General features: G+C 42.8%; 1 protein-coding gene across 4 annotated transcripts in view; it reads right to left on the bottom strand.

The window, feature by feature from the left end:
* bnc2 (basonuclin zinc finger protein 2) overlaps positions 1–12,418 on the bottom strand; it is a 449,449-nt gene that overhangs the window by 314,204 nt on the left and 122,827 nt on the right. Inside the window, exon 1 of one of the 4 annotated variants that reach the window (XM_080188303.1) lies at positions 4,002–4,117. The exons of the other annotated variants lie outside the window; for them this stretch is intronic. Within the exon in view, the coding sequence (XP_080044429.1) occupies positions 4,002–4,004 (3 nt within the window). The 5' untranslated portion in view covers positions 4,005–4,117. Of the gene's footprint in view, positions 1–4,001; positions 4,118–12,418 lie in introns of those variants that run through there. 4 annotated transcript variants of the gene reach the window in all.

Below are 12,418 nucleotides of genomic sequence, written 5' to 3'. Positions count from 1 at the left end.
GTCTTCACTCCTGGGCTCTCTCTGCTAATCCTAATGACCAAACTAGGCAAGAATTCCACATGTCAGAACACTGGAAGAGAGGAACAACCCTGTAGAAAGGTTTGAGTTTGAACTTCCCTGCCCTTGTTTGAGCTGCATCCAAGAAGAAACTATTGCTTTCATTCAACAGAGCCAACAATTTTGCAAGAAGACCAGGGAGCAGGCAGGGCACGTATCAGAGAGTGCCTGGTACAGAGACACCCACTTCTGTGATTAATTATCAGTTATTACTGGCCCTGCAACAAGATTTCTGCTCTCCCATCAGAAGGAACATGCCAAGTCTCAGCTGCTTGTAAAACGGCCCCTAGTGCAGACATAACACTGGGGGAAAAGCCAAGTTATTACTCGGACGAGAGAGAGAGAGGGGAGAGAGCAAGAAAAAGGGTAGAAGAGAGAGAGAGAGAGAGAGAAAATGAGATCCAAGAAGGAAAAGCGTGTCTGCACAAGATACTAATGATCCCACTGCTGAACTCTGGCATGGACCCGCTGACCCTCACCGCAGCACACAAACCTGCATTCTAGCACATGAAGCCAATTAAAGAACTCAGAGAGGCCCCTCAACCTACTATCAGTTTCAGCTGAGGTCTGTCAGTCGGGGGAGACAGGACACGGTGCTCTGTTTATTAGAAGCACTCGAGGTACAATCGACTTCACTCAACGGCAAGCGTTGCTGGAACTCTCCCTGTGAAACTTTACAGCTCCGAGATATTGCTGTACTTTTATTTTCTTCCTCCTTTTCCTCAAACTAGGCAGAGACGTGTTCTTAGGGAAGTAATGAGCGCGGGCATGCACAATCCAGTCACAGCAACACAGCTGCTCAGTGACAAAATACACGTTATCTACACATTAAAAAAAAAACCACATCAAGCTGAACAGGGAAAAACTAAACTGGGAAAGAAAACAAAAGGAAAAGCAAAAATACAGTATTTAAATCCAACTCACCTGCTGGGTCATTCTGAAGAGCAGGTTACTTTCAGAGTTCTGCCATGTCCCCATGAAACCAGGCTCTGTAGATGCTGCTCTTGTACTGAACTGCATGGAGTTGGGTACTTAAGTCTCTTAAAGTGAAGTCGCTTGCTCTGACTCACTTTCTTTCCTCTCTCTCTGCTCCCCCCCCCCCTCACATTCCCTTCAGCTGCTCCTGACGGCAAGAATTCGTGGGTTTTTGAGCCTCTTGGCTGTCAGAAGCAAGATGTGCAGTTAAGAATTTGGCTGCAACTGTGCTTTCCTTGGGGGTCAGTACTCCTTTCGCACCTCGTGAACAGATACCCCGATCATTTATGCATAGACTGTGACTCCCAAAGCACGCCCTGTACAGCTTAACAGCTGCCAGTCAGGTGTGCAGGCTTCACGAGTGAGACCTGACCATCAGCTCACCCTCCCAGTCACTGGATGTCATTGGATAACAGTGCAAAGAACTCAAAGCTCTTGTCTTACTGGCAGGCACAGAATGACATCCTGTGGCAACTCCACACTGACAGAGGGGAGGGAGGGAAAGAGGGGAGGGAGGGAAGAAGGGGGGAATTACATTCAGCAACTCGGAGCTGAACAATTTAGGAATTTAGAGATCAGGAGGGGAAAAAAATCTATGGTATTTTCTGACAATCCTTTGCTTCTTTAGAGCTGGAGGTTGATAATGGAACCTCACCCTTTGGCACAGCAGAAAGCACTCAGATGATAGCTCTGGTGTCATTAGTGTGTCAATGAGAAATAATGAGCAAATGTACACAATAGTGACACAAATGCACATTCCTCTCTCTCTCTCTAAAAGCTTTCCTACAAACTTTTCCCCCACATGCACTCTGGACTAACATTCAATTCACTGTCATTAGGATTACAAAGCAACAGCAAGGCAGGAAATGCTGGTTTAGGGGAAAAAATACACATCGAAAATAAAACAAAACAGCCCAGAATTATTGCACCAATGTCCACCTTTGGTCCAAGGGAAGATCCCATAGGTGGAGTTTTCGCTGTGCAATCAATAATGCCACACAGTAGCTGCACTCTCAAACCTCCTCTCCCTCGTTCTGTCTCCCTTTAAAAAATTAGCTAGCCTCTTGATTTCTGAAGTGGCACTCAGTCCCGCAGTCAAGCTGTACACTCTGCTTCTGACCTTCCCACTAATGGCTGTTATTTGTGAGAGGCTAAAAGGACATTGCCAATAGCACACTCTCCCTTCGCTGTCCCGCAGTCAGCCCAGCCCTGCCCAGACTGCCTGCTATAGCAGCAGCACCTGCAGTAATGGACTCTTTTATTAAAACTGTTATTCTGCAAGACTTGAAATTCCCCCTAGACTGGGGCCATGTCAAAGCCGATATAATTAACTGGGAAGCTCAGCAACGGATCAATTACCAGACAAGCAAGTGATAGTGAAATCAATGGAAGATCATCAGCCACATTATCAGTGTTGCAACTCATTAGGATAAAACGGAGGAATGCTCTCAAAGCAAGCTCAAGTGAGCTCGCATTCCCAAACAAAGGGCTAATTTGGACCCCTGCTGTGAACATTCTGTATTCGAATTAGCCGTTCCTCTTAAACGCTGCAGCCCCATAACTAAATGTGACAGACTAAGCAAAGCAGTTTATTAAGATACCAACTCCAAGTTTATTTACTTCATAAACTTGCCCTTAGAAAAATCAATAAAGTCTGTGCAGGGATTATTAAGCTGACTAACTAATACATCTAGTTCCAGGTTTCCCCAACCAAGTGTGTTCCACAATCAGATATTGTCTCAATCTCGCAGATGTTCCTCTGTGTGTGTGTGTGTGTTTTGTATTTGTTAATTCTAACTTTGTTATAGTCTCTAGGTCCACATCAGAGTAACCCAGACACCGAGGATGACTGGATCTTTCCCGAAGAAAGCTGCAATTTGTCAAACAAGAATGTGCAAGTATCTCCCAGCTCCACATCATTCCAAACTCTTATCTGTAAATCTTCCAACACTTGACTATCCCCCCCTCCTCTCTGTGTTCAAACAGCTACAACTGAAGCTTTGCTTTTGCTACTTTTTATCTCACACATTCAGGCAGGAATAACGCCAGTTTACCTGACAATTGTTCATTAAAAACAAATGGGCCGCAACATCTCAATATTATTATAGTTTTAGCGGAGGAAAGCACAGGATGAGATAGGCTCCAGAAAACCAACGCGTTTAATTTGTCTGGATTATGAAAATGAAGATATATATGTTTATATACATAAAACAAAACTCAACTGAAACGCAACAAAGCTTCAATGACTGAGAGATTTCTTTCTCCAGGATTTGACAAACTGAATGAAAAGAGAGCCAGATTATCCTGGACTAACTCCGCGGGAATGGGACAAGGTGGGGATGAAGAGTGAGGCAGGAATAGCAGTGAGTGGAATCATTCTGTTCAGTGTCAGAGGGAGGATGAAGCTGCCTCACCTTGCACAGTATTCACTAACCACACACACACAGGTCACTGTGCACAAGCTTTCTGCCCAGTTTGTGCGCTTGGATAGATGCGGCAATTTCATCAAATGACCAAGCTTTTAGGAACAATTTCGTTTTGTTTTATCAGAGGAACCTTTTTCTTTTGTTTTTTTTTAACCTGAAACAATTGTACTCATCGATTGTAACTCCTGTCCCTCAGCTTCTAACAGCCTTTGCACTCATCCGGAACTCGGCCAATACTCCCTCTTCGCCATTTACCGTCCTCACAATATCAAAGTCCTCTTTCCGGAAGCTATTCGAAACTCCCGCTTAATTTTTTTCCCCAAAAAAAAAGAAACAAAATGTTCAATTTGTTTCCCAACGATTAGGTTCAGAATGAGAGCTTTGCAATCCAAAAACAGGGCCATGAACAAATGTCCATCCGTGTAAAAGATCACAAGAAACTAGTGTTTTCCTCCCTACCGTCAATCCGGATTACACATCAACTCAAAAAGCAAGTAGAAAGTTTAACAAATTGCAGCGATGATAAAAAAACCCAGCACTCACCATCTGAAAACATTCTGAATGCGCCACAAAAGCAAGAACTAATTCTCAGTTCACAGTTTCTTTAAAAAGTGAATGCTTGCTTGGTGTGAGAGTTAAAAACGCTAAAGGTAGCGATGTCCCCTTTATTAATTTTGGGAAATAGCCAAGTCATGCCAGCAAAATGAGGCATTGTCTCCCTTAGTCAGAGCTGGCGGGGAAGTGGGTTAAAGAACTGCGGTTTCTTCATGTGACACAGACGCTGCTGGATGGCTGAAGGGGGCAGAACTGTCACTGTCCCACAAAACACTGCCCACTTCAACACATGATCAGCAATTCACCTCCGAGGCACAGACAGCGGGAGAAACATCCCTCTCTGTGTCCTTCTCGTGTTGCAGCCGCGCCGTTTATTTGGAGGAAACCTTTTACCAACTATTTAACAGTGAAATCACCCTGGGCTCACCCACTAATGCATACTGGACAAGGATCTTGGAGACACCACACTTCCTTGGTACTAACCACCATCCTTTGCCCCGGTTTAACCATTTCGCCGCTTGTTCACCCACTCTCCACAGCGTCCACAATATTTCACTTTCAACACTATCTTTAACTCTTCCCTCTGAAGCCTGGCCTATTCCTGTGACAGGGACATAAAGGATAGTTTTGTTGCATTGTTAGGACTGGTATAACTATCCTTATTTTCCAGTCCTGGCCAGGGGCACAGGTACCTGTCAATACTGACAGCTTCCTGCACTCTCACTGGGCAGTGGGAAATAGTTTGAAGTGGTTTGGGTTCATTGCCAGGGATTACTGACAGACTGTGCAAGACCAGGGCTGATGAGATCTCCCCTAGTGTCCCGATCAATATTTACCCCTCAGCCAAAATCACCACAACAAATTCTCTGGTTATTATTGCATTGCTGCTTGTGGCAACTTGCTGTTCAGAAATAGGCAGCACACTGGCCACACTTCAAAACTACTTAATTAGCTGTAAAGGGTTTGGGAATATCCTAAGTGTAAGGCACTATATAAATGCAAGTTTCTCTTCTATAGATCTGTGCTGTGGGCTTTATTTGTTGCAGTGCACGCAGATGTGAAGAGTAAGATGAGTTTTAAAGTTTATTTATTAGTCACAAGTAGGCTTACATTAACACTGCAATGAAATTACTGTGAAAATCCCCTGGTTGCCACACTCTGGTGCCTGTTCGGGTACACTGAGGCATGGCCAATACATCTAACCAGCAGATTGTGGGAGGAAACCAGAGCACTCAAAGTAAATCCACACAGACACTGGGAGAACTTGCAGCACGTATAACACAAAACACTGTTTTCCTGGGCATAAGTTTTTTTTATAGAAATGATGCGGCTTGAGGATGTGTTCAGAAGAAATCATAGACAGTGACCCGAGCTGGAAATCGAACCCAGGCCCTTGGTGCTGTGAGGCAGCAGTGCTAACCACCCTGTCACAGGAGAGTTAATCAGGTTCCAAATCCCTCTTGTCCTTATCCATACTTCCACTCCAAAAGCAGCATGTGTAACATAGCTATTGGAACAAAGTGTTCAGAAACATATTAGACCCAGAAGTCCCCGAACCAGCAAGCTGGTAAAGAGTGGGTGACGACTGTGTAGAATTCGCCGCCTCTCCTACACAATGGACTCTGAACAACCCCTGAGTGTGGAAATCCAGTTCTGGGAGGCCACAACTTTCCAAGCACTCAAACGTTCACTCCCCCCTCACCTGATAAATAAAAAGTGAACATTAAATAAACGTGTTCTCTTGTAGAACCTGCCTCGATCAAAGTGCTGCACACTCACAACCCCGCCAGCAGTACAGTCACTGCTGTTCAGTAGGAAAATGTTACTCCCGGGGGAAAGATATTCTCCAGAAAACTTGCATATGTGCAGTTGAACAGGGGGGAGTCAAGAAAAAGAACAGACTCCTTGCTGTCTGTCTATTTGATCATAAAGACAGAGTTTGCTGCGAATATCAATGCAGGGTGGGCAATCCACACAGAGCAGAACTGGCAGAACTCAGGGAAGCATAGAACTAGACAGGACTGAAGGAGACCATTCGGCCCACTGTTCCTGTACAAGCTCTTTAAAACAACCATCCAATCAGTTCCAATCCTCTGCTCTATTCTCATAGGCCTGCAATTGTTTTTCCTTTTCAAGCCTTTATCCAATTGCCCCTTTGGAAAGTTATTATTGAATCTGCTTCCACTGCCCATTCAGGCAGCACATTCTAGATCACAACAACTCCTTGCATAAAATCAAATGCCCTTCATCTTCCCAGTGGTTTTTCATCCAAATACATTCAATCTGTTCCTCTGGTTCCCAAACCTCCTCCTTCACAATATCTGAACTCCACATGATTTGATCACCTGTCAAATCTCCACTTAATCCTTTCTGCTGCAGGATGGACAATGCCACATAGCTGAATACCCTCATCCTGGGCACAACTCCATCAAAACTCTGCTGCACCCTTTCCACTGCTTTGACATCAATCGCAAAATGTGAGAAATAGTTGTTTTCAGAACAGCATTTAAGTGAAGAATTATTGCAGAACCAGCCACTAAAATAACCTAACTGAGCTGGAGCATTGACTTCACAAACTGTAGGACAGTACACATTGTTGACCTAACTGCTGATGGACGCTGTGCAATGAAACAGATTGTTAAAGTAAAAATTGTTGTGTGGAATATCAAAACACTATTGAAACATGATGCCAGCGTGAGGGAATATTGTGGCAAAAAGGATCAGCAACAGTCACTTCTCATTGTCCATTACACCCTTACACCCAACATATATTGTAGCAAAATCAGGATTGAACCCTCATCATCCGCTCCTCCTTGCATCAGCCCTACTGGAGAGCAGCAGAAGTGGTGGCATTTGGCACGTTCACACTCCGAGTACTGAATGTCCTTCGCACTGTGCAAGACATTTCCAGCCTGATTTTCCCTGGCCCCGAATGTTGAAGAGCTGTATGAACCCCAAAATCTACTAAAATTCATTCAGGCATTAAAGTTCTTTAGTAACTTTATTTTTCTATCTGCTGTTATATATCACCCTGGGCAGACATAGGTGAGATGGAGAGATACAATTGACAAAGAAAAATGCATTACTCAAACAACTTTGATTGCAATGAGACTGAAGGAAGCTGAAATAAAGCACAAGTCATCAGCTTTATTACATCCTCTGAAAGCAAGGAATCTTTCAGAGTGGGGAATATGTCTGAAAGTTCACAAGACAGCAAAAGATATGGGAGAGAAGCTTGCAAATTCTGAAACTGCTGATGTAAAGGTGCAAACGGCATTTGAGCAAAATAATCAAACTAAGAATGTTGGTTAAAATTTTAACGTTATTGCTGTGGCAACAGTCCAACTATTAAGAGAAAAATTTCAAACTGGTGCAACAAGTAATTAACCTTGTGAGCATTCTGGCAGCTTTCAGATACACAATAAATTATTCAAATGTTACTGCTCATTCAGAGAATGTGGAATTCCCCTCAACATTTCAGACTTTTCTATTGCTGCTTTTCTTATCTGATGTCTATGAAGCACGGGGAGAGCTTAGAACAAGCCAATCACAAGGCACCAATTGGATTCAGCATAAAAAGGGTCAATCAGACAGTAATCTATTATTAATCTTGATTAGTCAATACAACGTATAGTTCGCTGGCCCCTCTGCTGAATGCCAAAAGGAGGTATGCACAGATTTTGAGCTGTCACATGGATTAACCTGGGGGACTAAACAAAAAAAATCAGCACATTCCACCTAGCACTGGTATCTATCATTCTGCATGACTTTCCTGAGCTCCTCCCTCCTGCCATCCTCTGAATAATTTGTACAAGATACATCGATACAGGTCTCAGTTTGTTTGGCTGTCCTTCCTCATGAAATGAGAGAATTTATTCCAGTCTGTGGCCACTGACTGACCCGAGGAATCTGGACATTAGGATCAATGGCAAAACTCCAGGCCATTAGTGCAAGTCATTAGATAGGTTTCAGCATAGCAAAAACCAGACATTTTCGACTAATTCTATAACCCTTTAATCCCCTGTCCATTTTGCTGACTGTAGCAAAGTAAAAGAATCAGGAGAAAGGGTGGGGGTTTTGGGGGTAGGCTGGGGGAAGGAGATAGCAGAACCTGCTTGAATGACCATCCTCTTAAAGTACGTCAACCTTTTTCCAGGCACAATATTTCATGGAATATTTAACAAATAACTTGTGTGTCAGGACAAATGCCCAGTCCCAGGTACGGCCATGCACAAAGGTTCAGCACCTTTCAAAGCCAGTAACACGTCATTTTGGGGAACAGAACTTTTAATTAAAGATTTGGCTGGAATATCACTCAGTAAGAATTTGACTTGCTAATAACAATAGGTAACCCTGGGCTCAGATTAGTTTTTTTTAAGTTCTTCACATAAACTAATGGAATTGCTTGCTGATTATTAATAATCAGTTCTTATTTCATAGGTTTCAAACCTAACCAATAATGATTTGGAAAAAGATTAGGTAAATATAGTCAAATAAATCCCGGAAGTTAGGTGTTCCTGAACCCATTACTCAATCCCACCTCTCACCAATGTGACTATTCTGAATTTAGTGAAACATATTCCCTTATTGACTGCGCTTGCAGACTTTTGATGAGTTGCTACATTTGTCTGAGAATTAGAATCAGAAACTTAAGCACAGAAGGCCATTCAGTCCATTGTTCCTGTGCAGAGAACGATCCAATTAGTCTTTCTCGCCATAATCCTGCACCTATTTCTCATCAAGTGTTTATCCAATTCCCTTTGGAGAGTTACCATTGAATCTGCTTTTTCAGCCCTTCACAGGTTGCAACAATTAATTTATTTTTAAGTTTTAATCATTTGCAACACGAAAAGAAATGAACATTATATTTCTATTTTCATTGTCTAGTGCATGTGACAACAATGCCCTCGTTAACCTTTTCCTTCATGTATCATGGAATCCCTACAGTACAGAAGGCCATTCAGCCCATCAAGTCTGCACCTACATTCTGAGCATCTTTATCTTTGCCCTTGCCCTTGCCCAGGCCCACCCCCTGCCCTATACCCATAACCTCACACATTTCTCCCACTTCCCGCTAAACTATACATGTTTGGACACTAAGGGTCAATTTCCAATGGCCAATCCATCTAAGCTGCATATCTTTGGGCTATGGAAGGCGTAATGACTTCAATCAGGCCATTGAAGTTGACCTATTAGAATATGAGCTCCCTGATTAAGGAGTCAATTGATGGGCCAATCAGGGAGTCTTTTCCTTTTAGTTAATTGGGAGTGTCAGTTCCTCTGGCACTCTCACAGGTAGACTGCCAACTGATAGCACTCTGTGTACTGCTGTTGGCATTGTAAATAAAGGAATTTTGGTGAAGGGATTTCTGCCTCTGAAGACTTATTACAGAAGGAAACCGGAGCCCCCAGAGGAAACCCATACAGATACAGGGAGAATGTGCACACTCCACACAGACAGTCACTCAAAGCTGGAATTGAACACGGTTCCTGGCGCTGTGAGGCAGCAGTGCTGACCACTATGCCATCATGCTCCTCAGGTTTGGGGGCTTTACAGCAAGGCTTCTTCATAGTTTATAAATAATCCTCTACACACACCTAAAATGTCTGGCACTTTAAATAAAGTTTATCCTAATCACAGATTATCTTAAGAGAATTCCACTGCAGCAAAAAAATTACACTAATCTAAACCTGATGTTACTGAGCCCTGAAGGGCCATTTTCAAATGAATAATTATTATGAAAAGAGCAGCAGTTTTTTTCCAAATGCTTTCATTACAGAAATCATTTGCATAAATGTCACATTCCCTTCAATATGCAGCATTATAACTTATGAGACAAAAATATTATAGAGTGAAAAAGAGGTGGTGAGAAAGGGAGAAATGTTGAAATTAATAAGGCACCATAAAAGACAATTTAATTAAAACATTTTTTACATAACCTCTCTTCCACACACTCCAAAAAAAGAACCATCATTCTGGCCATGTATCTCTACGTGATATTTCAAGAGACAATATTTATATTGCACGTTTCTTTAAGTTGGAGAAAACCCTGCCAGGAGTGCAGGAGAACATTGTAATCTGTGAACTTTCCTCTAAGACAGATTGACTGATCCACTTCATGCATTTTTAAAGAGAATGTGTCCCCTTTCCATTGGCCTGTCCAGGCTATAAAGTCGTAAACCATCCAATACTCCAGCATGGTCAGTCTCTTACAACTACTGTTTGTTTAAAACAGACACTCCAACACCAAAAGTGATTCCTCCCAAGCAAATCCAATTGGAATGCACAGACTAAGCCCAGAGATTGGGGTGGGTTTGAGGAGGAAGTTCTCATAACTCAATGATTTCCACTTTGCAAGAGTTTAAAGGATTGCGGAGGTTATGCTTGAGATCCTTTATTCACACACACACACACACACACACACACACACACACACACACACACACACACACAGTGTTTCCTGTTGTACAGTGCGGTACTTTGTGCATATGATTTTCAGCCATGGGTTCCATGGAGTATCACTGGCAGTGCAGTCTCCAATTCCCCTGATCTGCCATCAGCTTAGCGCTGCAATGCTCAAGACACCACACAGTTAAAAGCCGCCCCAGTGCACACTAGCCACACTTCACCGGGAAGTGATGGCTGAAAGAGATCCACACCCAGGTTCTCAGAAACCTCCCTGGAGCAGTCGAGGTCAACGTGATGTCCTCAGCCCACTCACAGGAAGAAAACCTGCCAGCAAGTCATCGAACGTGACATGGGACACGGTCGGTGCCAACTCCCTGTAGTGTCAAAGTTGGGTTTGATGCCTTGCTGGCGGATTTTCCTCCATGGATCCTGCTGTTCACGAGTGACCTCTCCTTTCTGTCACGTTAGGGATCTGAGAGCAGCTCAGAATGCGGGAGATATGGATATTGCCTGGAAATTGGGTACACATCTGGAGGATGTACTTGGTGTGGTCACAGATCAGCTGAACGTTCACTAAGTAGAAACCCTTGCAGTACATGTTGTTCTTGGCTTGGTTCCTGCCTTTGAAGCCAGTCATGATTCATGCCATTCCAACATCATGTCACCATGAAAGGATCATTTGATAGGGGCAGTGGGAAAACAATTCCAGTAAATGGGCCTGATAATAATATGCAAATCTATTACAATGAGGTTCCCAATGGCGGGTAACACGGCCTAGCACTGATGGGGGGAGGGAATGATTGCATAAAGCTTTCATGTTGACTTAAAACATGATCTTGTCATCCTTGTGATATTTCCCATCCCTGTCGGAAACCTGCCCGATGGTAACAGGGACAGAAAATCCCAGCCCCTCTCTCTCTCTATGAAGCCTGTCTGACGTGCTGAGTATTTCAGGATTTCCGTTTTACACAAGATAAGGTGGTCCATTGACCTGTTCTAGGCACAGAGAGTGCACCCTGTTGGGAATTCTGGCCCTTTGACTGCAGTTTGTAATGTTGGTTTTCTCCACCTAGCTCTTGGGCACATGGGAGAGATTATTGTGCATTACTAAATCAAAATAAAAGATAAGATTTAACAAAAAAAATGTAAAATTAATACACCACAAGTTCAGAAACCTGCAAAATGTTACTATTATGGAGTAAATTAAAGACATGTTTGGAACCGAAAACATACACAACGTGAATAGAATATTCTGAGTAAATTTGTTTGAATTACTAACCTGTTACAAATGTGGGGTTTTGTAGGATTTGATTGTTTTGATATTGTGCCTTTAAATTGAGATAAAATGCAGGAATGAAAGGTGACTTATTCTTAAATTTGTTGACAGCATGCTTGGACATTAAGGATTAAAGATGGGCCCAAGGTGTCTTATTGGGCAGAATTTTCAAGATGTTCGCACCTTGGTCAAAGCATCTGTGTTGACGGTGGCTAGTCCCCAAGGTCCCAGGAAATGTTAGGAAATATCAGGCCATTTGAGTGGTTATACTTCAAGCTGTCTATTTAGTTTCACAATCAAATGAAGTTGGGGGTCCAAATGCTAATTTCATTTTTCTACCTGGATACAACACCCATGTGATTCACATTACCTTAGAGATGGGCTTCAAGAAGAGCAGAATTCGTAGGAAGCCATCATAATATTGACTTACAGGATGTTTTCTTAACCTATCACTGAAACTCACAAACTGATTCAGTCTGTCAGAATCCAAGAGTCAGAGAACAAAAGAGAAAGAGAGAAAAAGGAAGAGTGAGAGAAAACACCAAAAGATAAAGTCAATCTCTATGGTTCACCACATAAGAATGGAGCTCATACTTGGATTGAAAAGACTGAGTTCGTAAGGACTGAAGTGAGACTGGAAGATTCACCTAGCTTTGGCTAGAGGGAGGAATTGCCAGGTTAAGCCTCATCATCAATTTAAAGATCAGAATTTATCCAGCT

Source organism: Carcharhinus amblyrhynchos, chromosome 5 (genome assembly GCF_965287045.1).
Source record: "Carcharhinus amblyrhynchos chromosome 5, sCarAmb.v2.hapA, whole genome shotgun sequence".
NCBI classification, from domain to species: Eukaryota; Metazoa; Chordata; class Chondrichthyes; order Carcharhiniformes; family Carcharhinidae; genus Carcharhinus; species Carcharhinus amblyrhynchos.
This window is presented reverse-complemented; position numbering and strand designations above follow the sequence as displayed.